Raw genomic sequence first — 26923 nt, 5'->3', positions numbered from 1 at the left:
TGTCTCTCCCTTCTGCCTCCCCAGGTACATAAAAATAATCTTTTCTCACTACAAGTGAGAGTCACACATGTGACATTCTTTGAATCATCTATATTTTACTAAAGATCAATGAATATCATAAAACCGCCACTACAACATTAAAATATTTATGATATAAAAAGAAGAAAATTATGACAAAAACTTACATTTATTACATAAAATTGCTTTTTATTTCTCCAAACAATCAGTAACAATATTCTAAATTGATAGCAACTAAATGTTTAATTCAAGTTTTTTTTTTTTTTTTTTTACTTATCTGAGACGTTTTATGATTCAAAAAGTCAAAAGTGGTTTGACAAATTGCTCATTATTTACATATACACAATTAGTGAGAAGAATGAGTAAAATATGTGCAGATATTGTCTAACTCATACTGAAACGGTGACATTTATGTGTTTTCTTCTAAGGACTGATGATACATTCTTGGATCAGGAGCGTCTGATCGCACACAGCTTGTGTGGGGACGGATTCAACGTGATTCCGACTATTCCTTTGAGATCCAGATCATCTCCAGACACTCCAGGTGGAGTTGTGAAGCGGTAGCTCTGAAGGAGGGAAGTGAAGAACAGGAAGAGCTCCATCCTGGCCAAACTCTCTCCCAAACAAACCCTTCGGCCTGAGAGAGCGAGAGAGAGAGAGAGAGAGAGAGAGAGAGAGAGAGAGAGAGAGAGAGAGAGAGAGAGAGAGAGAGAGAGAGAGAGAGAGAGAGCGAGAGCGAGTGAGAGAGAGCGAGAGAGAGAGAGAGCGAGAGAGAGTGAGAGAGAGCGAGAGAGAGAGAGAGGGAGAGAGCGAGAGAGAGAGAGAGAGAGAGAGAGAGGGAGAAGGAGAAGGAGAGGGAGAGAGAGAGAGAGAGCGAGAGGGAGAGAGAGAGATTCTTTTTAGTTTTAAACACTTTATTAAAAAACAGTTATTTCAAAGAAAAAAATATCAAACAGAAAAAGAAAGAAAAAAAAACACTACATGATTGTAACTACCTTAATTCACGTATAAAAAACAAGTCGTCATTAAGTACAAAACAAATACCAACAACACAACACCATTCAATCTCAAAAACATTGATTGCATTCATCATCTTGAAATAATTTAAATCAACAAGAATTCTTAATTTGAACATATTCTTAAAAACTGATACAATGTGTTGTCTATTTCATTTCTTCTGGAAATATAAATCGCTAATTTGGCTTGACCGACCATAAAGTTCATTAATTGACACTTATATTGTTGTAGTTTACTATACTTAAAACCAAGTAGCCTATAAAACATTGCTTTGTAAAAAAAAAAAAAATCCCTAATGGCTCAAAAATCTCTGAACAGAAAGGACTATTATCATTTACAGTGGGATTCAATTTCGTCAAAAGCGTTAACAGCAATTGCACCATGCAAGATTCTCCACTAAAGATCGCCTGCTCTTTTAGTCAATGCTGGTTTGTATAGTACTCTCCACTCTGGTTTTAGTTCCTCGCTCTACCACTCTCAGTATGTCTCTCCTCCATACTGTCAACTCTGTCTTTAACGTATGTTTATTTATTATCTTCACAATACATTTGTATATCACCTTTCCTTTAACTGTACAACAATCTACATTTTCATTTTTATTCAAACACAACAGTGGACTATTATATGTAAGATCAGGTATAATTCGGATGTCTGTGAAAAAGTCATCAGCATCCATACTGTATCTTCCGAGTAGGGGTTTATTCCTTGGGGTTTAAAACCCTATCCAGTTTGTTTATTTCTAGCAAATCTCATTGATCTTATATCCAAGATGTATAGCAACAGTTTCTGCATTTTTTTAGTCCAGGTCCTGCTTTGTCAATGCTATATTTCAATTGCTGTAATTTCTTTGACACAGCAAGTCTTTTAGCCCTGTAAAGTCATCTCCTGACACATCAAGGAGACTCCCAAACACCACAGGTTCCTCAAGCAACCAGGAGATGTAGCTGACTCTGTCCACTTATGTTTAAAAAGTCTCCACACTTTCAAAAGACTTTTATAAAAAAGAAGGTAGTCAAATCCAGAAGAGTATAATCCGTGCAGCATGAAGTCCTATTCCATTCACCCCATGTACAATGGTTTGTGCTGATGGTCTCTCCATTCTGAGGTCCAGTAGCCGCTCAATGAACTGTAGCCGATAAGTCGCTCCTCTGCTGACAAGATTTACCAAGCCTTGACCTCCTTCATCCCTTGGCAGGAAAAGTACACTTTGAGGTGTCCAGTGCAAATTGTCCCAGAAAAAGTTAACCATTTCTCCTTGAAGCTTTGGCAAATGTCTAACAGGCGGATCAACACAAGCAAGTTTATGCCATAACGAGGACCCCACCAGATTGTTGATTATAAGTGTACGACCTTGAAAGTTTGGGAAGTAGCCATTTCCATTTCTGTAAACGTCCTTTGATTTTTTTCTAGCATATACAATCCCAATTCTTTTGAACAAAATCATCGTTAAAAATGTCCAAGATGTTTTAATCCGTCTTTCTTCCAGATTAAACCTCCAGGTAAACTGGGGGTTCCTCCATTCCAATAACCCATTAAAAGGGCTTTTTTAATGAGATTTTTAATGAAATTTATTTACAGTAAGAGATTTTTTTTTTTTAACTGTTAACAATAATTTCCAATTTTTCAATATCATCAGCACCAGATATAAAAACAACTACATGGTAAGCAGAAAGGTGTAACGTGACATTACAGTGTGGTATAGTAAACCCACTCAACTCGGTTCTTAGTTTATGAAGGAGAGGTTCAATGGCCAGGGAGTATAACATTCCTGACATGGCACATCCCTGTCTAACTCCCCTCTGAATTTCAAAAGGAGCAATCAAGCCATTGACTTTGAGTACACTCTCAATATCACGATACATGGCTCCCTTCAATCATATTTATAAAACTCTGGCTAAAACCAAAAGCGTCTAAAACATCTCTCAAATATGCATGTTCTACACGGTCAAAGGCTTTTTCCTGGTCTAATGAAATTAGACCACCATTACCACATGTGGGAACCAGTATCAGACCAGCACTGCTTCTCACCATAACATCAAAATAAACCAAATTATTAAACAGTCTAAAAATACATATATGGAACATTGGGATGAGGAAACTAAAACACAAAGCAAATTACAATTCTATCGAACTCTGGAGATATTCTTCCGAATCATAATTTGATTTCAGAGTGTGATAGACACGAAGCAGAGATGGATCCTGAGCAAGTACAGGCTGAGTGAACACCGCCTATCCATCGAGACAGGCAGACACAGAAAGAGCTGGTTACCCCGAGAGCAGAGTGTGTGTTCAATGTAGGAAAAGAGAGATCAAGACAGAGACGCACTTTCACCTTCACTGTCACAAATATAGTTCAATCAGAGACCTCTCCTTCAACAAAATCACTAACTTAACCCTTTGGGGACTAAGCCCTTTTTGGTCCGTTTTCTCTATTTTTACATTTGGGCTTATAAACCATATGTAATGGAGATGGAACACCATGTGTTTGGTATATGGATTCAGAAGACCCTATAAGCTAACATAAGCATGCATGTAATGTGTTTATAAAGGAAGTATGAGTGAAAAATGTACAATAATCGAGATAATTTCAAAAACGAAAATTTGATTTTTGTCATTTATTACTGAAAATCACCCCTCACACAACAATAGTGAACAGTTTTTGAACCAAAAAAATATTTGTCAAACCCTTTGCTTGACAGACATTTGTCATTGTTCAATCAAATGTGTTAAGAACAATGAAATAAGGAACTTGTTTTACAAACAGTCCCAGGCGTGAAAAAGCTGTCTGCTCAGAACTAAATGAGACCTGCTTGCTCTGAAGAACAGACACACTCACAACCTGGCAGATTTACTTTGCAGTAATTGTTCCAGAGCTTGTTCTTGTACTGCTTGCCATCATAAAAGTGCTAAAACAATACAATAATAATGCTATTTAAGTTATTCTGTCTCTCTATTATATAGATCTCTGTGCGCTCTGTAATACTCCGCTCCGTTCGCTATCTGTCTCATTCTCCGTCCACATGACGCTGTTTGTTTGCACATGTTGAAGGCTAGAGTCCTCTGATTGGCTAGAATACGTCATGGTAACCTTCTTCTGATTGGGTAAAAAAAAAATCCTCCCAGCGGCAATTTTTCCATTGGTGGAGTTTGCCTAACAACATCGATTTCATTGGCCTTTTTATGCAGTGGTATTGCGCAACAGCGAAGTGTGTGAATGATACAAACGGGATATCACTGTTTTCAGCGGAATCTGAGGAAGACGGCAAAAAAGACCGCACCTCTCTATCATTAATAGTTTTGAAGATAATTGCACATTTGTAAAAGTATGCCTTTTTGGGCGGTACCGCCCAATTCGTCCCCAGAGGGTTAATAAAGAACTTTCCAGCCATGACTGAAGTAGAACAGATAAAGATCATATTATGAGAGGGACAGACAGCAGCACTGGTCGCGCACCACGACCGTATTGTTGCACTCTCAGTGAAGGAACTCAGAGACAATGTCAACTTTACCACAATCCATTGTAATGAAAAGATCAAGATAGACTGGTTCTCCCTCCCACATGAACAGAGCGCTATATTGGAAATTGCCATAAATCACCTACCAAATACACCTGACAAAGTTGCAATTAATGAACACACCAAAGCTGTTACAATAATAGAAATTGGTTGCTCTTTTGATGCTTACATGGACACCTGCTGTGCTTCAAAACTGTTGAAATATCAACCATTGTATGTGTATATGTTTTCAATAACTCTGGATATTCTTGTAAAGTTATTGCCTGCATTTTTGGTAGTTTAGGCCATGTGCACAAGTTGTGTGTAAGAGGCCTGCAGATCTGTGGACTACATAAGAATAAGGCCAACCCACATAGCAACATTTTATCGGCCCAGATCCGGCCCACATCTGGCACTTGTGGAATGCGGATCTGGCCCACATGCAGCGTGGAATGACGGCCCTTGGGTGGCCCACTCCTGTTTGCCAGATCTGGGCCACAAGCAGGCCATAGCAATGCCACATGTCAGCCAAGAGCAAAGAAATAAACCAGAACTGGAGCTTATCTGAGCCACAAAACCTGTGTATACTAAATATGAAGTCATTTCAGCCTTAATAAAGTCTGTTAACAAGTAGAATCACTGAAGGAAAGAAGAGAACAGAAAAAAAGACAACCAGAAACACAAGAACTAAAACTGACTTCAGTCACAGCCTTAGAAGAAATCCACTGAAGAGAAAAGACATTCAATCTGTGAAGATCTCAGCAGAGGAGGATTAAACAACTCCACAAACAGCATTACCAGCTTCACTTATTACTAACCAGACTGACTTTATTTCTGTCAGACGTCTACAAAAGTTTTATTGAGAATTAACAGAGGTTTAACTCGGTTTAATTTGAAGTTACCGTAATGGTGATTAGTGTTTCCATTAGTTGGGTTTTTTAAATCTTATTATGTTTTTATGGATGCTATGACAGCGTGTCAAACACATTTTCAGCAGCAAAGAAAGCTAATGTGAATCAGGTCAGGTGATGAAGGTGATCTGTTGATGGTTTTATAATCATCATGAAATAGACTGATTCACTGATGTTTTTTGAATATAACAGTTGAGTTGTTCCATTAGTGTTTGCACATCACAGACCCTGTGTTACTGCAGCATGAGGTCTGGCAATATTACAACAATCAGTTAGAAGATTTTAACAAACACGATCACAAAAAGCTAGCCTGCAATGACACACACAGACATCAACAATCAGTGTATGAATCTCATAAATGGTGACAATCAACAAGATAAACAGATAATTTCAGAACAGCACTGAAAATCTACTAAGTCACAACAAAAACAACAGCAACAAAATAAAAGCAAATATTTAGAATAAAAAAAAAATAATAGGACAATTCAGCTGCATAATTTATTCATGTTGCAATGCATGCTGGGAGTTTTTTTCAATGCTGGTACCCAGCATGCATTGCAGCAAGGTAATTGTCACCATTGTTGAGATTCATATGCTGATTATTGATGTCTGTGTGTGTTATGATTGATCAGATTTTTGTCCTCGTGTTTGTTAAAATCTTCTAACTGATTGTTGTAATATTGCCAGATCTCATGAGGCAGAAACACAGGGTTTGAGATATGAATATATTAATGGTACAACACAATTGTTAGAGTCAAATTACATTAGCGAATCAGTCTATTTCATGATTAGTATATAACCATCAACAGATCACCATCATCATCTGATCTCGTTTCACTTTAGGTTTCTTTGCTGCTGCAAATGTTTTTGAAAAACACACTGTCACAACAGCCAAAATGGACACGAAATATTTTAAGAGTTAAGAGCCCAACTAATGGAAACACTAATCACCATTACGGTAACTTCAAATTAAACAGAGTTAAACCTCTGTTAATTCTCAATAAAACTTTTGTAGACGTCTGACAGAAATAAAGTCAGTCTGGTTAGTAATAAGTGAAGCTGGTAATGCTGTTTGTGGAGTTGTTTAATCCTCCTCTGCTGAGATCTTCACAGATTGAATGTCTTTTCTCTTCAGTGGATTTCTTCTAAGGCTGTGACTGAAGTCAGTTTTAGTTCTTGTGTTTCTGGTTGTCTTTTTTTCTGTTCTCTTCTTTCCTTCAGTGATTCTACTTGTTAACAGACTTTATTAAGGCTGAAATGACTTCATATTTAGTATACACAGGTTTTGTGGCTCAGATAAGCTCCAGTTCTGGTTTATTTCTTTGCTCTTGGCTGACATGTGGCATTGCTATGGCCTGCTTGTGGCCCAGATCTGGCAAACAGGAGTGGGCCACCCAAGGGCCGTCATTCCACGCTGCATGTGGGCCAGATCCGCATTCCACAAGTGCCAGATGTGGGCCGGATCTGGGCCGATAAAATGTTGCTATGTGGGAAAAAACGGACAAGATATTGCTCTGTATCAGCAGTGATTGGTAGCCTCTATATATGGAGGCGTTAGGGTGACCACCTGCTAATAAGCCCAAGGGGGGACAAGGGGTATGTTTCTGAGGGACAATGTGGGACACTGCCTGGCACAGCGGTGCCCCCACCCCACGGGCAGACTCACTGATAGTGGTTTACCCATTTCTAGCACATACCACCTTACATGGTATATTACAGTTTTTCTCAATTGTTTACACACACATACTGGTACTTGAGACACAATGGCCACAACATGTAACTCATTCACCAACCCCCTGAACCAATTCTGCTAAACTACAAGCACAATTCCTGCTTTACACTCAAATTGCAGTTCTAAAACACACTTTTTTCAAAACACCACACACAATTCTCTGCATTTGGCAGAGAAAAATAAAATATATTTGTTACTGTGTATTTGTGTGTTCTGAGTATAAAAACAATATTCTCAAATATTTTACAACACACTTATGTATATAGGCTACTGTCTGTAAGTGTAACTGAACAAAAAAAAGACCTAAGTCATTATGATGAATGGAGAATTGTTTTCCATTCATCATAGTGTTTTCCATTGAGCACATCAGTGTTCAACTGGTTCTTATAAATGTCTAATCATATGATGGTTTGTGTGTGTCATTTGAAAACAAAATGCCGTTTTGAGAGGAAATAACATTGTTTTGAATGTAAAGTTTCATTTTGCAGGAGAATTGAGGTGTTTTGCCCATTGTGTGTGTGTTTTTTGATTTGTGTATAGAGTTCTGAGAATATGAGGCATGCTTTCAGAAAATGTGTGTAAACAATTGAGAAAAACTGTAATAATGCCCTATTCCCCTAAACGTGTAATTGCTGATGTATGCTCATGAATAGGTCAACCAATGTGTTTTTCTAAATAAAGATTCATAATATTTTGAACATTCAATGATTTGACAGATGCACACTTACGATTTACTTTAGCTATTTAATTTGATTTATTTTTCATTAGCCTACAATGTATTCTCTTTAAATAAATTATAATAAAAAAATTATAGGATTAACAGGAATTGTAGTTGCTCAATACCACAGGAACAGTTAAAAAAAAAAAGTATTAACTCAAGCGCGCATCTAAACGTTCCTTCCCAGTGTGTCTGGTATGCACGTGCGCGCGCAGTCATGACAACAACGAAAAAGTTGACAACAACCTAGTCAGAAGTTCAACTGAGGGGTGGGTGTGGCAACAGTAGCGTGCTGAACTGTCATGTAATGTCCGTTTGGCTGCCTGGGGCTCGAGGATATAGAGCGACCAACTTTTTTTGAGCAAGCATTGATTATGCGTGACACGGTCTCAATTTGCGGGACGCATGAATTGGGCTTCAAACGCTGTGCGCGCACGCGCTACGCGGGACGGGTGGTCACCCTAGGAGGCGTAGGTGCTACCTGTACCATTAATGTGCATAATGAACTGAGATATTGGCTGCTGTTGTACACCTTTATGTCAAATTTGGATTATGCCATGATATATGCTTATCTTCTAATTTAAATAAAGAATTTAAATGTGTGTGTGTGTGTGTGTGTGTGCGCCACAACCCGAGAGACAGCAGGTGAATGTGTGTGTAATGTGTGTGTCTGACCTCAGTGTGAGAGATCAAATGTTTATTTCTTCAAAACACTGGGTGTTTAGAGTTGAGTGTATACCTGCAGAAAAGGGCATGAAAGCATCTCTCTTGACAAACTGGCCCTTCTCATCTAGGAAGTGTTCTGGGTAAAAGCTGTCCGGTTTCTCCCATTCGCTTGGATCCTTCAAAACAGACGTCAGCAGAGGAACTACAGTGGTACCCTAGAAAATGGAGAAAAAACAATGTTCAAGATGCACATGGTATCTTTTATAGGCCTAAATATTTATTCTTCTGACTGACCTTCTTGATGAAGTATCCGTTGAACTGAACATCACAGCTGGTCTTATGAGGGAGATTCATGGGCACTATGTTGGCCAGTCTCTGTGTTTCATGAATCACTGCATCTGTATATGGTAAGTTCCTCCTGTCGTCCACCACTGGCTGACGTCCACCGATCACCCGGTCAATCTCCTCATGAACTCGATCTGCATTATGGCATATTTTTGTGTTTTACGAATCAAATGAATTCAGCTGATGTGAGAGAAAAGAAAGCATGGGAACAAACACTTTAAATGACTGTGTTTTACCCTGTATATGAGGGTATTTGGCCATGAGCATCAAACCCCAGCGCAGAGTCGTTCCTGTCGTGTCAGTACCAGCAGCAAACAGATTTCCCACCGTCATAAGAAGATTCTCCTGGTGAAAGTGTGTGTCCTTCTTGCAGGATTGCTGACGAGTACAAATCCACAAAGCCCAAATGTATACTTTTTATTAAATACTAAAGAAAAAAATATTACAAAGTTCCTCATTGATTATAATACATTCACAATACATTCAAAACTAAATAAATTTGAAAAAAGAAACATTGAAACTCATTTACACAGCAAGATTCCTAGTGTTTAATTATCACTGCTCAGGCTACGTTTACACGTGGACGGCTATTTTCATAAACAGACATTTAACCCCTCTCCGTTTTCAAAAATAACATCGTTCACACCTGTCAGTTTTCAGAGAAGTAATCGTTTACATCAGTGTTTCTCAACCCTGCTCCTGAAGGACCCCCAACACTGCACGTTTTCTTTGTTTTACTAATCAAACACACCTGATTCAACTCATAAGTTCATTAACCAATGTGATAATGATCTGATGAGTTGAATCAGTTATTTTTGATTAGGGAGACAAAGAAAACGTGCAGTGTTGGGGGTCCTTCAGGACAGGGTTGAGGAACACTGGGCTACTGTAACTGAGTAATAACAGTCGAATGAACAAAGAAAAAAGATGATCTGATGCTGTTGATTGTGTTTTAAAAACTTCTAAAGAAATATAATGTCAATTGTAGTCAAGACCGCCTAAACCGAGACCAAGACACTACCAAGACCAGAGGGTATCGAGACCAAGGCAAGACCAAGACCAAGACAGACCAAGTCAAGACCAAGACCAAGTCGAGACCAAGACCGAGACCAAGTCGAGACCGGAGGGGCAAAAAAACAGACTAGTGTTGAAGCTAAGCAATAACCTGTATGAGTTCAAGAACAGCAGCATACTAGGGTTCAGCCGCAGTTTACATTCAATACATATTAGACGGTATTACTTCAACTACACATGCAGAACAATACAGAAACAGACCATGTCATGTGTGTGACTGTAACCTCACTGTAAATGTTTTTGCATACTGGGTGAGATCAACTACTGTATAGCAATTGAATGTGTGGATTCAAACCTCTGACAGGGTTGGTGAAAGATCTACCCCTGGACCATTAAGATATACAATGATCAAATAGGCGAAACGGCTGTGTCACAAAAAAATACATGCATTTGAAGGGCGCAAAGTAATATTAATGTTGAATTGTCGAATGTTAATTGTATTGTCATGGATATTGTATTGTTAAATCCCCCGACCACTATGTTGGTCTGAGACAGCGAAACCTAGACATCCGAGACCAAGACCAAAGACCGTCAAGGCCGTGACGAGACCAAGATCATGTAATAAGTCAACACTAGCAGGCACACACAGACATCAAGTATTAGTGTATTACTCTCAACAATGGTGACAAACAGATAACCGCTGAAAATAAGCTCATTATTTATTCATGCAGCAATGCATGATGGGAGCCATGAATGAGTTTTGATTGGTGGCACCCAGAATGCACTGCAACATGCTTTATAATTGTCACCATTGTTGAGATTATCAGGCTGATTATTGATGTCTGGGTTTCTAAAAACATAGTTCTATACAGTGACTATGCTGCTATAGATAATAATGTAAACCTAACTCAGAAATTAGGCTCTATATGAACTCAGTGATTCAGGTCATATGATGGTGAAATAATGTGTTATAACTCAACCAACACCATCAGATCACCTTTTGTATTTGATCATCTGGTTATTATAACTCAGGCACAACAGCCAAACAAAATCTAAAGTTAATGATGACAGGGTCAAGAGCCCAACCATAATGGTGACTTAAAAATGAGCATACAAATTTTCTCCTTCAGTGATTCTGCTTGTTATCATCAGGTGTCTTCAATAATGCTCAATCATCACTCAATTATTCACTTAATTATCTCATTAAAGGTGCTGTATGGAGTTTTCAGCGGCATCTAGCGGTGATGTTTCAGATTGCAACCAATACGTTTACAAGCGAGTGCTCGTGTGCGTGCTTTCTTTTGTTTTTTATTATTATGTGGAGTTTGTGTTGGAGTCTGTGTTGTGCTGGTCGTTTCCTAGTATTAGCAGACTCCATGTCATAAAGTTGCAGTGTCGTCGCTGTTGAGTGCAAAGTCAGTAGACGAGGCGAGAGGCGAGACGCTCGGGAGAGTGCATGCAGGTCTCAGTCACGTCACTGGATTTCACGGCAAATCCGTCCCGGAGACTTCACATAGAAATAGGAATACTTGCTGTCAGAGGTAATAGCAAAACCCGCTAAGTGGATCATTTTATTGTGAGATTACAACCCCTTCACACACAGGTAATAAAAAATGGATTCATTTTAGTAGAAAAATTCCATACAGCACCTTTAACTTTAACACTGCTTCAGTGTTACTTATAACACTCTTTGAGTGTGGATTATATAAACTCTGAGCAGTGTTAATTTAACACTGGGGATTTTGCTGTGTTAGTTTAAGAACCAAAATGATATTAAGATATCCCCCCTTTGGAGGGGGGCCCCCTTTTCTGAACTTTTACCATTGGCATATGATACAACAAGAATTTAAAAAGTCAAGAGATTTGACTAATATAACTACCAATCTGTAACACCTTGGTCTCATTAGTTAGCATTAACATTAACTAACAATGAGCAATACATGTTACACAAAATTTATTTTTAATGTTAGTTAAAAACAATACAACTGTTTATTGTTAGTTCATGTTTAGTTCATGTTAACTTGGGTCTATTAAATAATATTAGCAGATATATTTTAATTGAATATGGAAAATAACATCACATATGATTAATTAAACACTTTAGAAGTATTTTTCATTGTTACTTTATGATAAATAATGTAGTTATCTAATGGTAAAAAAAATTGAATCTTAGTGTAGTGTTCCCAAATATATTCATATTTAATTTTAATTTAATAACTAAGTTCAATAATTTAAAAATAAATAAATTAGTTTTATAAACTATTATTAGTTTTATAGGATATTTTTAAATTTGTTTTATAAACAAGCTGATGATTACTTTTTAGTCCTTGCTGTATTTCTATGGAACAAGGTGATTTCTGTACCTCGTCGCTCTGTTTGCGGATGAGAAAGGAGTCGACAAACCCTCTGCAATCGTGTGGATTCAGAGTCTCCAGCAGTTCAGTGATCAACCTCGTCATGTCTTCTCTATTTCTCAACATATTTCTTACACTAATCCTTTTGCTGTTGAGGAATGGACCCAACCACGGAAATATATTATAAAGCTAGAAGTACACACAGAAAAATATGCAAGTATTAATGTTTTTTTCTAAATGAGGTATAAATGAACTCACCAAAAACATACAGTAAAACATACTTCCATACCATCATAGAAGCCGATCCACTAACTCGAATATTTTCATTTGCCCTGTTGACCATTTCTGTGAATCGTGGGTCTGTGTATTCAAATCTGCTGCCGTACACAATAGCTGAGATGATGTTTGACACAGCGTAGTTCACAGGCTGTGTTGTGTCGAAGGGTTTCCCTGTGAAGAAAAAACAAATGTCTCTCAACGGATCCTTTAAACTAAGAGCATGTTTGCAGATGTCCATAAATGTGTTTCAGCTTGTACCTTCAAACTTATCAAACTCTCCTTTCAGATACTGAATTTCCTCTATGATTTTCTCTTCACTTCCTCTCTTGCCCATCCCGAAGTCCCGCAGGTTGCTGAGAGCGAAGCGTCGCATCTCTCTCCAGTTCTCTCCATTGGAAAAGAGGATTCCTGATCAACACAGAAAGAACCAACCGTTCACAAGTCTATAGAAATTAGAAAGTCTGGGAAATTTCCAATCAGACATTTTTTTACTATGCTTGGTTACACTAAACTCCAATGGCAGTAGAGCAACAATAAGCAGAATATAGCTGCAAGCAGCAATTATCAGGGCCAAGCACAATGAACATGATAAGTCATGCCAAAATGGCTGGGAGCATCAATCAACTGCAACAATGAGCAATAGGTAAGACCATTTTAAAGGGGGGGTACAATGGTGTTTCATGTATTCAGAGTTGTTTACAGTGTTAAAGAGATGGATTCTCATGCTAATAATGGCCAAAGTTTGAAAAGTTATTTTGAACGAATAACAGAGAATTTCTGTGCTGAAAATCATACTTCCGGGTTGCAACACGTTTCGGCTGGTTTTTTTCTATCGTAGATCTAATGACGTAGCCCAGAGTGGAACTCCTTATATGAGCATTGCTCTCGGAAAAGCGCGTTCACGCACACGTCGACCAGAGGAGAGAAAGACCGCGCTCATCGACGCGCTACTACCGGAAATCATCAGCAGCAGCGCTAAATAGGAATGGTTGATGTCAAGAATGTCTCCAAAAAAGTGTGTTTTGGGATGTGAGGGAAAGTTTACCTTGTTCAGCTTCCCAAAGAACCCAGTGTTACTGGAACAGTGGATGCAGTTTGTATGTTGTGGATGCACCCGCTTGACTCTATAGCTCCGCCCACGCCCAGAATCAAGGACCTCGGCTTTTTCCGGATAGAATCGGAAAGCTGTATTTTTATTTTATAAATATGATGAAACTAAAGACTTTTTGGAGATATGAAGGACGCACTATATAGGTACTCAAGATTAACATGAGATTGACTGAAACTAAGTATTTTACCCCCCCTTTAAGCAAAATGGCTGAAAAATCATAAGTACAATCATTTAATTTAATGGTTTATCACTGTAACTAAATTATTGTGGTGTGGTCAGTATTAGGTGGCAATAAAGTTTGGTGTCAAAGTGCCAAATCATTGCAGAGATACAGCCGTTTTGATTTTGGCATCATGCTATCAAATTTGTTGATGCGTTATACGATAACGTTTTTGTCTATCGACACGAAATCCATAGCTTTATGTTGGCACAATCTGAAGATGATCTGACTAGAATGTTCAGGAAATCAGACATATGGAGAGTTTGAAAAAGTAGGTTTTGGGGGGAAAAAAATGGCAGCCGGGAAGTTTGGCCAAATATGGCAAAATTGATATTTATATTCTCGGCATGAGCCACTGAATCATTGGGTTTGAATTCATTACAATAGGCTAATGCAATCAAAGTTATTAGCATTTTTTGGAATATGCTGGGAAAATTGGGATTCATGCTGCACATGCACATAATCTGAAGAGATTTTTGGCCAAAGAGTTCAGAAGTTATAAGCAAAAATAGCCATTTTTTACTTCACATCTACATATCTTATTTCATACCACTAGGAGGCACTGCACCAAAATTGTGCCAACATTTTTCTGAAAATTTTACATCACGGAAATATGTTCATGACGTTATAGGGATCAAATCGTCTTGAGAAAAATATATTTTTTTTCTAGCCGGTTCAAATGTTTTTAACATAAACATGAGTGCAAATTTGGACAGCTGGTGGTAGAGGGATTCCCTGATAGCAATAGACTCCGGGGCGGATCCGCAAAACGGGTCCGGAACGGAGTCCACTTGTACACCGCAACGGATCCGGAACAGATAAGGATTGCGGATCCAGACCAGATCCGCGGCAGACCCTACCCGTATCCGCTAATAAAGCAATCCCAGACAGCAAACTAACTCCAGAACGGATCCGCCGCGGAGGTGGGCGGATCCGCAAAACGGGTCCGGAACAGAGTCCACTTGCACACCGCAACGAATCCGGAACAGATAAGGATTGCGGATCCAGACCAGATCCGCGGCAGACCCTACCCGTATCCGCTCTGGACCCGTTTATGAAGCAGCGCGGATCCGCCGCGGTTCCGATCTGGACCCGTTTATTTAGTGGGTCATTTGGTCTGGAAACCTTTCAGATCCCTCATTCAAAACAAGTAATCTGGCCAAAGCTAGCTACAGACTCTCTACAAAAAGAAAAAAAAGTATCTCAACAGATTACAAGCAATATTATTAATTAAATTTAACAAATTAGAATTGAGTAATAATTCATCAAATTAATTCATTAAATGTTAACCATTTAAAATGAGAAAAAATTACAAAATATATGTTATTGCCAACATTGAAGACACCTGATGTTAACAAGCAGAATCACTGAAGGAGAAAACCATAATTAAAGTCACCATTATTGAGATCAGTGTGTGTTTTAGTTGCGCTCTTCACCCTTAAATTAATAACTTTAAGTTTTGTTTGGCTGCTGTACATGAGTTATAACAGTCAGGTGAACAAAGAGAAAAGGTGATATGATGGTGATAGTTATGTTTTAACATAATCATTAATTCACAATCATTTGACCTGAATCACTGAACTAATATAGAGCCCAATTTATAAGGTAGTTCTATTTTTTCAATTCTAGCAGCGTAACATTTTTAGCCTTTTCAATGAAATCCAAATAATCACATCAATTAAAACAATATATATATATACACACAGTTTTTTTAGGCACACGCGCAGACATCAACATTTAGCGTATTCATCTCAGCAATGGTGACAAATAGATCACCTCCGAGCATAAGCTCATTATTTATTCATGCAGCAATGCATGATGGGAGCCATGAATGAGTTTTGATTGGTGGAAAACAGAATGCACTGCAACATGCTTTATAAATGTCACCATTGTTGAGATTCACAGGTTGATTATTGATGTGTGTGTGTCTCTTTTTAGTTTGAGAGAAACTTTATAGAATTTTTTTGGAAAAATTTGCAAAAACTAAAAATATCATGGTTTTACAATGCCAGTGATTAATAAATTAATAAGACTATTTAATGATTTAAGTTAACCTAACTCATTAGATAGATTCTATAGAGTTCAGTGATTCAGGTCAAATGATTGTGAAATATTGATTAAAACACAACGAACAGCATCAGATCACCTTTTCTATTTGTTCGTCATCTGGCTGTTATAACTCATGTACAGCAGCCAAACAAAACATAAAGTTAATAATTTAAGGGTGAAGAGCCCAACTAAAACACACACTCATCTCAATAATGGTGACTTTAATTATGGTTTTCTCCTTCAGTGATTCTGCTTGTTAACATCAGGTGTCTTCAATGTTGGCAATAACATATATTTTGTAAATGTTACTAATTTTAAATGGTTAACATTTAATGAATGAATTTGATTAATTATTACTCAATTCTAATTTGTTAAATGTAATAAATAATATTGCTTGTAATCTGTTGAGATACTTTTTTCTTGTTGTAGAGAGTCTGTTTTGGCCAGATTACTTGTTTTGAATGAGGGATCTGAAAGGTTTCCAGACCAAATGACCCACTAAATAAACGGGTCCAGATCGGATCCGCGGCGGATTGCTTTATTAGCGGATACGGGTAGGGTCTGCCGCGGGTCTGGATCCGCAATCCTTATCTGTTCCAGGGATCAGGGATCCCTGATAGCAATAGACTCCGGGGCGGATCCGTAAAAAACGGGTCCGGAACGGAGTCCACTTGTACACCGCAACGGATCCGGAACAGATAAGGATTGCGGATCCAGACCCGCGGCAGACCCTACCCGTATCCGCTAATAAAGCAATCCGCCGCGGATCCGATCTGGACCCGTTTATTTAGTGGGTCATTTGGTCTGGAAACCTTTCAGATCCCTCATTCAAAACAAGTAATCTGGCCAAAACAGACTCTCTACAACAAGAAAAAAGTATCTCAACAGATTACAAGCAATATTATTAATTAAATTTAACAAATTAGAATTGAGTAATAATTAATCAAATTCATTCATTAAATGTTAACCATTTAAAATTAGTAACATTTACAAAATATATGTTATTGCCAACATTGAAGACACCTGATGTTAACAAGCAGAATCACTGAAGGAGAAAACCATAATTAAAGTCACCATTATTGAGATGAGTGTGTGTTTTAGTTGGGCTCTTCACCCTTAAATTATTAACTTTATGTTTTGTTTGGCTGCTGTACATGAGTTATAACAGCCAGATGACGAACAAATAGAAAAGGTGATCTGATGCTGTTCGTTGTGTTTTAATCAATATTTCACAATCATTTGACCTGAATCACTGAACTCTATAGAATCTATCTAATGAGTTAGGTTAACTTAAATCATTAAATAGTCTTATTAATTTATTAATCACTGGCATTGTAAAACCATGATATTTTTAGTTTTTGCAAATTTTTCCAAAAAAATTCTATAAAGTTTCTCTCAAACTAAAAAGAGACACACACACATCAATAATCAACCTGTGAATCTCAACAATGGTGACATTTATAAAGCATGTTGCAGTGCATTCTGTTTTCCACCAATCAAAACTCATTCATGGCTCCCATCATGCATTGCTGCATGAATAAATAATGAGCTTATGCTCGGAGGTGATCTATTTGTCACCATTGCTGAGATGAATACGCTAAATGTTGATGTCTGCGCGTGTGCCTAAAAAAACTGTGTGTATATATATATATTGTTTTAATTGATGTGATTATTTGGATTTCATTGAAAAGGCTAAAAATGTTACGCTGCTAGAATTGAAAAAATAGAACTACCTTATAAATTGGGCTCTATATTAGTTCAGTGATTCAGGTCAAATGATTGTGAATTAATGATTATGTTAAAACATAACTATCACCATCATATCACCTTTTCTCTTTGTTCACCTGACTGTTATAACTCATGTACAGCAGCCAAACAAAACTTAAAGTTATTAATTTAAGGGTGAAGAGCGCAACTAAAACACACACTGATCTCAATAATGGTGACTTTAATTATGGTTTTCTACTTCAGTGATTCTGCTTGTTAACATCAGGTGTCTTCAATGTTGGCAATAACATATATTTTGTATTTTTTTCTCATTTTAAATGGTTAACATTTAATGAATTAATTTGATGAATTATTACTCAATTCTAATTTGTTAAATTTAATTAATAATATTGCTTGTAATCTGTTGAGATACTTTTTTTTCTTTTTGTAGAGAGTCTGTAGCTAGCTTTGGCCAGATTACTTGTTTTGAATGAGGGATCTGAAAGGTTTCCAGACCAAATGACCCACTAAATAAACGGGTCCAGATCGGAACCGCGGCGGATCCGCGCTGCTTCATAAACGGGTCCAGAGCGGATACGGGTAGGGTCTGCCGCGGAACTGGTCTGGATCCGCAATCCTTATCTGTTCCGGATTCGTTGCGGTGTGCAAGTGGACTCTGTTCCGGACCCGTTTTGCGGATCCGCCCACCTCCGCGGCGGATCCATTCTGGAGTTAGTTTGCTGTCTGGGTTGAGTTTGAGACACCAAACTTGCTATGGTGACAGTTCAGACTGTCCTCTATTTGTGTGTCAAATTTCATAACTTCCCCACAAGCAGTTTTATGTGCTGTTACCCTGATAGCAATAGACTCCGGGGCGGATCCGCAAAACGGGTCCGGAACGGAGTCCACTTGTACACCGCAACGGATCCGGAACAGATAAGGATTGCGGATCCAGACCAGATCCGCGGCAGACCCTACCCGTATCCGCTCTGGACCCGTTTATGAAGCAGCGCGGATCCGCCGCGGTTCCGATCTGGACCCGTTTATTTAGTGGGTCATTTGGTCTGGAAACCTTTCAGATCCCTCATTCAAAACAAGTAATCTGGCCAAAGCTAGCTACAGACTCTCTACAAAAAGAAAAAAAAGTATCTCAACAGATTACAAGCAATATTATTAATTAAATTTAACAAATTAGAATTGAGTAATAATTCATCAAATTAATTCATTAAATGTTAACCATTTAAAATGAGAAAAAATTACAAAATATATGTTATTGCCAACATTGAAGACACCTGATGTTAACAAGCAGAATCACTGAAGGAGAAAACCATAATTAAAGTCACCATTATGGAGATCAGTGTGTGTTTTAGTTGCGCTCTTCACCCTTAAATTAATAACTTTAAGTTTTGTTTGGCTGCTGTACATGAGTTATAACAGTCAGGTGAACAAAGAGAAAAGGTGATATGATGGTGATAGTTATGTTTTAACATAATCATTAATTCACAATCATTTGACCTGAATCACTGAACTAATATAGAGCCCAATTTATAAGGTAGTTCTATTTTTTTCAATTCTAGCAGCGTAACATTTTTAGCCTCTTCAATGAAATCCAAATAATCACATCAATTAAAACAATATATATATATATATATACACACAGTTTTTTTAGGCACACGCGCAGACATCAACATTTAGCGTATTCATCTCAGCAATGGTGACAAATAGATCACCTCCGAGCATAAGCTCATTATTTATTCATGCAGCAATGCATGATGGGAGCCATGAATGAGTTTTGATTGGTGGAAAACAGAATGCACTGCAACATGCTTTATAAATGTCACCATTGTTGAGATTCACAGGCTGATTATTGATGTGTGTGTGTCTCTTTTTAGTTTGAGAGAAACTTTATAGAATTTTTTTGGAAAAATTTGCAAAAACTAAAAATATCATGGTTTTACAATGCCAGTGATTAATAAATTAATAAGACTATTTAATGATTTAAGTTAACCTAACTCATTAGATAGATTCTATATGAGTTCAGTGATTCAGGTCAAATGATTGTGAAATATTGATTAAAACACAACGAACAGCATCAGATCACCTTTTCTATTTGTTCGTCATCTGGCTGTTATAACTCATGTACAGCAGCCAAACAAAACATAAAGTTAATAATTTAAGGGTGAAGAGCCCAACTAAAACACACACTCATCTCAATAATGGTGACTTTAATTATGGTTTTCTCCTTCAGTGATTCTGCTTGTTAAAGGTGCAATGTGTAATATTTCTGATGATCTATTGACAGAAATGCAATATAAGATCCATAACTATGTTTTCAGAGGTGTATAAAGACCTTACTTAATGAACCGTTATGTTTTTATTACCTTAGAATGAGTCATTTATATCTACATGAGCGCGGGCACCCCCTTCCATGAAGATCGACATATTGTGACGTCATGTTTCTACCGTAGCCGACAGCGAACAAACAGCGCTACAGTGCGCGTTTCGTCACTAACTTGAATGAGAAGCAGCAGAAAAAGACGCAGATATTGTTTAGGACAAGAGCCGACGGAGGGTAAATCTGCTTAGAAGAAGAGGAAGTATGATGAAGCCAGAAATCACTGTGTGCTGTGGTTTGTCATAAAGTGCAAACAGGTCGGAATATAGGCTAATAACCTTGTATAATAAAGTATAACCTTATAAATACAAACCTCGGTAACAGCTCCGGTTCCTTTGGAAAGCCATCACTCAAATACATTACATCACAGTAATATTTTAGTAGCCTAACGCTTGCGTTACAACACACTTTTAGTTTTAATTGTAAAAAAATAAAAAAATAAAAGCAAGTAGGCTAAGTTACCTGATCGTGGTCAGTCAATAGCCGCGTGTGGTGTCCAAGTTTGTAAATAAAGACTGGCTGCGTCTGATATATTTGTATAGCGATTTATTTTTTACTGGAGTGCCATATGATTTCGGCCTCTGTGGCATGAAGAAGACTGCATATTCGCGAGATGGACGTATTCGCATTAGGCTACTCTATTTGTTCTGTGTTTTCTTTCTAGGCGATGTTTAGGTGGTATTTTTCATGTTTTTCATCATGTTTTCATCACGCAATCATGTTTTTGATGCAGTGGTGACGGGTGGCGGCGGCGCTGCCGATAAAGTGCCTAAAAGCTGTCACAAAGCTCCGGCAAAAGCAATGATTATGAATGTCAAATATAGCAAGGAGACATTTTAATTGTTTATCAATAAACATGAAGTTGACGATGCAGTAGCTGAATCTTCGCAGTAGCCTAGTGAATGCGTCAGAGAGAATGCACATTTCATACGGATTAGGCTACATAAGCAGAGAGCAGTCTGTTTTCTTTCATTTTGAATTTTTCTGTTTAAAAGTAGACATTTCAATATATATATATTTTTCAGGTCTGTGAATAGACTACCTTATACACTGAGTTTCGGTTAATTTATGAGACACGCTCCAGTTCACGCACCTCCGTGTCGTGATTATCTATTGTCTGCTATATTTACTTATTAAATCCAGGCAATTTGTTGATGAAAAATTTATTAAAATTAAGATACAATTAATACAAAACGAAATTCACTTTAAAGAAAGGCTTTGTGCCTTCTTTGAAGTCTCTCTGGCTGCTTTGAAGTATTTTAGTGCCGCGGTCGCGTCTGTAAGGGAGAACTGTCACGTCTTGTCAAAAACATTGTTTTTTCCTCATTATTGCGAACACGAAAAATGTAAATAAAATGAATATTTTATGTTCCGTGGAGAGCTAACCCTTCTTCATCCGGTTACTTTTGATTTGCCCAGTGTAAATATTTTGCCTGCTAAAAGTTAAAGATTTTTTTTTTTGTCACGCATGAATGCGTGTCTATTTCCCTCATATTCCGGTACATACTCAGGTTGTCCCTGACTCTGCAAACGTGGAGAAAAACATCCTGTCTGAACGACGCCTTGGACATAATGTTAGATATTTCCCCTTACAGCTGCTTTGATGCTCTTATCCATAGCTCTTATCTTATTAGCATGGAAACAAGCTATGGTAAAGCTAGTGAATAAAATACTAACACAATGATGAACAAGTAAAAATTACAATCGCAATAACATGTGGTTTTACTGAATAATTAAGTAGGCTACATATAATTTGATATATAATATAAAGAAACCTCATTGCTTGATTTGCTACTCTCTGCTGACTCAGACTCAGACAACGACATCTTTTATCCTACGTCGGCCACCGTAGCTTCTCATTCGAGTTTGAAAAGGGAGGGATAGGACGTAAGTGATTATCTGTTTGCAATTCGCAAATCTCACCACTAGATGCCGCTAAAAATTACACACTGCACCTTTAACTCAGGTGTCTTCAATGTTGGCAATAACATATATTTTGTAAATGTTACTAATTTTAAATGGTTAACATTTAATGAATGAATTTGATTAATTATTACTCAATTCTAATTTGTTAAATTTAATTAATAATATTGCTTGTAATCTGTTGAGATACTTTTTTCTTGTTGAAGAGAGTCTGTTTTGGCCAGATTACTTGTTTTGAATGAGGGATCTGAAAGGTTTCCAGACCAAATGACCCACTAAATAAACGGGTCCAGATCGGATCCGCGGCGGATTGCTTTATTAGCGGATACGGGTAGGGTCTGCCGCGGATCTGGTCTGGATCCGCAATCCTTATCTGTTCCGGATTCGTTGCGGTGTGCAAGTGGACTCTGTTCCGGACCCGTTTTGCGGATCCGCCCACCTCCGCGGCGGATCCGTTCTGGAGTTAGTTTGCTGTCTGGGATAATTCAACATTCTAGGAACGTTGATTTCTAACAATCCAAGAACATAAAAATGTCTGGTTTCTTTAAAGTTACTAGAATGTTTTTTAAAGGTTAGTGCAATGTTCCTGGAACATTCTTTCAATCATCTTTCGAAAGAGTAATAAGAACACAAACTACAACTTTATTCAGACACAGCCTTAGATGACCTGAAGATAAAAACATTAACTCTCACAAGATCTGATTAAACAACTCCACAAACAGCATTACCAGCTTCACTTATTACTAACCCGACTGACTTTATTTCTGTCACGTCTACAGAAGTTCTTATTGAGAATTACCAGAGGTTTAAATGTTGATATCTTCTTGAAAATATTTAGTTTGAGGTCACCATGATGGAGATCAGTGTTTGTTTTAGTTGGACTCTTGGCTTGACTCTCTTTAAGTTGGTGCTTTAATAACAATTGCAGGTCTATATGGAGAACTACTTCTTTGTTTAAATAATAGTCAAAATATTGCAAATAAGCAATAGCTTTCACTGTATTATTACTCACTTTTGGATCTTGAACAAACTTTGAAAAGAAGGTAAAGAACTCGTTTGATGTGAACTGAATTTGTCACTGTAGAAACTTGGAAGATCGTCCAAAAACGGCACACTTAGACATCAGCAATCGCCAGCAAACCTCAACAATTTTGACAATCAAAAAATAATGTATTCATGCCGCAATGCATGCTGGGAGCCATGAATGTGTTCTGTATGCTGGCATGAAGAATGTTACTATTGTTGTGTTTCATATACCGAATATTGATGTCTGTGAGTGTATAAATTATTCAAAAAAAGTTTTAAACAGAATCTTAACAAATACAGTGTTTTATATTTATAAACAAACACAATTAAACATTAAGCATCTGAAACACAATAATTCATTCCATCATCTTTATCACATTTGTTGAGTTTCATATTTTTTCAATAGTGTTTCAATTCATTAAGTCATTAATTATAGAAAAAGTAGTAATTTGTCTGTTATTTAATCAGACATGTTGATCTGCTTTATCAATGCAGAAATGTTCTCCATAAACACGTACTATTGCTAATAGAGCATCAACTTTAAAAAGTCAAGGGTCAAGAGCCCAACTAAAGCAAACACTGATCTCCATGATGGTAACCTCAAACTAAACATTTTCAACAAGAAATCAACATCTAAACCTCTGTTAATTATAAATAAGAATTTATGTAGACGTGTGCCAGAAATAAAGTAAATCTGGTTAGTAATAAGTGGAGTATTATAAATATATAAAAATAACTTTTTGTGGAGTTGTTTAATCAGATCTTGAGAGAGTTAATGTCTTTTATCTTCACTTCATCTAAGGCGGTTTCTGAATAAAGTTGTAGTTTGTGTTCTTATTACTCTTTCGAAAGATGATTGAAAGAATGTTTCAGGAACATCACACTAACCTTTAAATAACATTCTAGTAACATTAAAGAAACCAGACATTTTTATGTTATTGGTATGTAAGAAATCAACTTTCCTAGAATGTAGAATTTTAAATTAAAATTAAGTTGAAAGAATGTTTGAGGAACATTATATATTTTAAAACACGTTCCTCTAACGTCAAGAAAACTGGATTTTTTTCACGTTGCCAGGACTGAATATTTGGAGAACGTTCTTATAACAAAAGTCTGTTAGCTGGGGCGCAAATGGTTTAAGACGTTTTTTTTTTTTTTTGCGGTGGTAAATAATGGCGCGAATACCAATAAATTGACTAGTTCAAACCTTAGTAAATCATCTTGCATGATTCATTTCAAATACTCTCCTCTCATTAAGTTTGCGTCTGTAAGAGATACTCCCACAAATGGATATGCAAGGTCAGCAGCAAAAATTACCCAGCCTTTTTTAGCGCTAATCTTTCACAGCGTGTCTTCAGTAAATCCTGACAGTAGTTTTTAACGCAAAAAAAGGGGTTTTCGCTGCCGCAAGCTGTAAATTAATATGGTCATTGGAAGGTAAATTAAGAACTGATTTAAATGCAAACACAGCATTCAGTTATTCTTACCATGACCTTCGGTAATTATCCTGAAAGCTGGTGTAATATCTCGCTCCCCAAACTCATCTGCGCAGTTCACAAGAGCTTCTTTAACAGTTTTGTGTCCAGCTAGTACCACAACTTTTTTAGGACCCAAAAACACTTGGAAAACACTCCCGTAGGTTCTGGACAGCTGAAGGACACAAAGAAAGACATATGTTAAATGTTACTATTATTGTTTAAATGTGTCTATGTCAAGTTCTCACCTCACAAAGGGTGTCAAAGGGTCTCTTGAGGTCAAGGGTCAGCAGGTTCCCCAGCAGTGGCAGAGGATTGGGTCCCGGTGGCTCTTTCCCCTCTTTCTGAGATCTGGATCCAGAGGAAACCAAATACAAAACCAGAAGCAACAGCAAAGCACCCAGTAATGTACCTGTGCTGAGAAACTGCAGAAGTGACTCGATTACAGCCATTTTCTCTCTAAGCTTCTGAACTGATGCACTCGCAGATTTATAGCCGATATGTAAGGGAGGGACATTGTGTAATCCTACAGAAATTGTAAAAATCCATGAGAATAGAGGGTTGGTATCGTTACATCAGCATGTATGTGACACCCTTTGGTGAATCATTAACCTTAGTTAGTTTGTTTAAAAAAACACAAGAACATTATTCCAGCAATAAAGACTTAAAAGCAAAAAATATGGTTTAACAATTTTTGCTCCAATATTTTTTACATCATTAAAGCATCCCTTTTGGTTTATATTATGCACTAAATATTGTTGTATTGTCTACTTTCCCAACAATGCACAGCAAAGCTGGTCTGAACTGACACTGCATACCTCATTAATGCTTCCCATCACGCATTGCGATATGAATAAATTATGATCTGAATTGTCTTAGTAATTTATTTTTCCGAATTAAATATCCTTTTTGATACCATTGTTGAGATTCATACACTGATACTTGGTGTCTGTTTTTTTATTTTTTTTAGGAAAACCCTGTGGAAGGTTTTTCTTTTTTAAAATCCTTTGGAATATATTGAAATTTCTGGATCTTCTGCTGTTCAATCACAGTAATCAATGCTGTAATCAATAATATAATTCTGAAATTTGAGTACATTTAATTTAAAAGTATATTTAATCATAAATTATGATTATTTCAAAACAGAACACCAGCTGATCATCTTTTCTCTTTGTGCATTTGGCAGTTGTAACTAAATTATTACATCAAAAAATATCTAATGTTAATAGTAGAGTTGTGACGTTCGCGAACGAACCGATTATTTTGAACAGCTCATAAACATGAACGATGGGAGCCGAGTCGCGGCTGGAGGGGAGCCGTTCTTTCTGTCATTCTTTTTTTCCTATGCGTGTTTCACACAGATGCACACAAAGGCTGCGTTTACACTTGACATTAAAATGCGATCAACATGATCCGATCAAGCAGATCGGATCATTAGCCAATCAGGACACCATGCGTTTACATTTGTTCATATTAAGTAGCCTCTGTATCTGGATAACCGATCGGATTTCTGTTTCCTGCATAATATTTAAATTAGGTCTGTAGCACGACACCAATAAGAGTAAAGATAATACAAATTAAGCAATGTCCCAATTGCTTTCACTCACTCACTTTACTTTCCTGTGCAATCTCCATCCTTAAATCAAATTACGTTTTTTGAATGAAGGAATATTTCCAGAGTTGATCATACAAAAAGTCACATCATCGATCATCGGGTGATGTCCTATTTGCAAAGTTTACAGTAGTAATAGTGGATTGTATGTAGACATTTCCATTTTATTTATTCTAATTTTATCTACAGTATATATTTAAAACTTTAAATATTTTTAGTTTTTTTATCAAAATGTTCTTGTGTGGAAGTATTTGTTGTAAAAGCTGTTTTACACAGAAATTCATTGCAGCCGGCTTTGTTTTTGATATTTATTTGTGAGTAACGTTAGGTATTGTTTGAATAACATAAGTCAACATAGCTTTACACATACACACACTTTGTACTAAAGGTAAATCCAAAATAGTGATGTCACTTTCTAAGCAGAGGAATGTTGTGCAATGGAATATAGTCCACACATGACAAATGAGGTAATAATCAATATTTCAGAATAATTCAACTATTGGTGTGTGATATCTGAGTTTTAATTATTTGACTACAAATCACACCTCATCATTCCTCCCAGTGATTATTTCCAGGATAAACTGAGATGCTCCTAGGGATGGCTGACGCGAAACACTCGTTCCGAAGCTTTGCGAGATCCCGAAGCGCAGATGTTTCGAAACACTGATCCGAAGCGTGATTCAAAACACCCATGTCACGTGACTATGGCCAAACGAAGCCTCAAAGTGTTTCACTAAGTGTTTCATCAGGTGTGATCCGCCGAATCAGCGTTTGATTGACACGGTCGGGAACAGACCACACAATCGCACATCTGTATAAAAGTGAAATCAACGCATATTGACCTCGTGGGTTTTTGT

At 37.3% G+C, this 26923-nt stretch overlaps 1 protein-coding gene across 1 annotated transcript; it reads right to left on the bottom strand.

Annotated features, from left to right (window-relative positions):
* Positions 1-196: 196 nt before the first annotated feature.
* Positions 197-24922, bottom strand: LOC306995659 (cytochrome P450 2K1-like). The gene is made up of 9 exons (XM_079607443.1): positions 24703-24922; positions 24467-24629; positions 12807-12956; positions 12559-12719; positions 12279-12458; positions 9138-9279; positions 8851-9035; positions 8630-8771; positions 197-655 (listed from the first exon to the last, which is right to left on the bottom strand). The coding sequence occupies exons 1-9, from the start codon at positions 24904-24906 to the stop codon at positions 468-470; spliced, it is 1515 nt and encodes a 504-aa protein (XP_079463569.1). The 5' UTR covers positions 24907-24922; the 3' UTR covers positions 197-467.
* Positions 24923-26923: the final 2001 nt, after the last annotated feature.

Source organism: Phoxinus phoxinus (assembly GCF_949152265.1).
Source record: "Phoxinus phoxinus genome assembly, chromosome: 1".
Classification (NCBI taxonomy): domain Eukaryota; kingdom Metazoa; phylum Chordata; class Actinopteri; order Cypriniformes; family Leuciscidae; genus Phoxinus; species Phoxinus phoxinus.
Note: the sequence above shows the minus strand (reverse complement) of the source record. Positions and strands in the feature narration are given on the sequence as shown.

What these genes read in the sequence shown, in the direction of transcription:
- LOC306995659 (XM_079607443.1), bottom strand. Translation starts at nt 24,906, where the DNA reads ATGGCTGTAATCGAGTCACTTCTGCAGTTTCTCAGCACAGGTACATTA. An exon ending in AGAGTTTGATAAGTTTGAAG is followed by an intron (nt 12,720 to 12,806) that starts GTACAAGCTGAA and finishes TTTTCTTCACAG; the next exon opens with GGAAACCCTTCGACACAACA. An exon ending in CAAATACCCTCATATACAGG is followed by an intron (nt 9,036 to 9,137) that starts GTAAAACACAGT and finishes GCCATAATGCAG; the next exon opens with ATCGAGTTCATGAGGAGATT.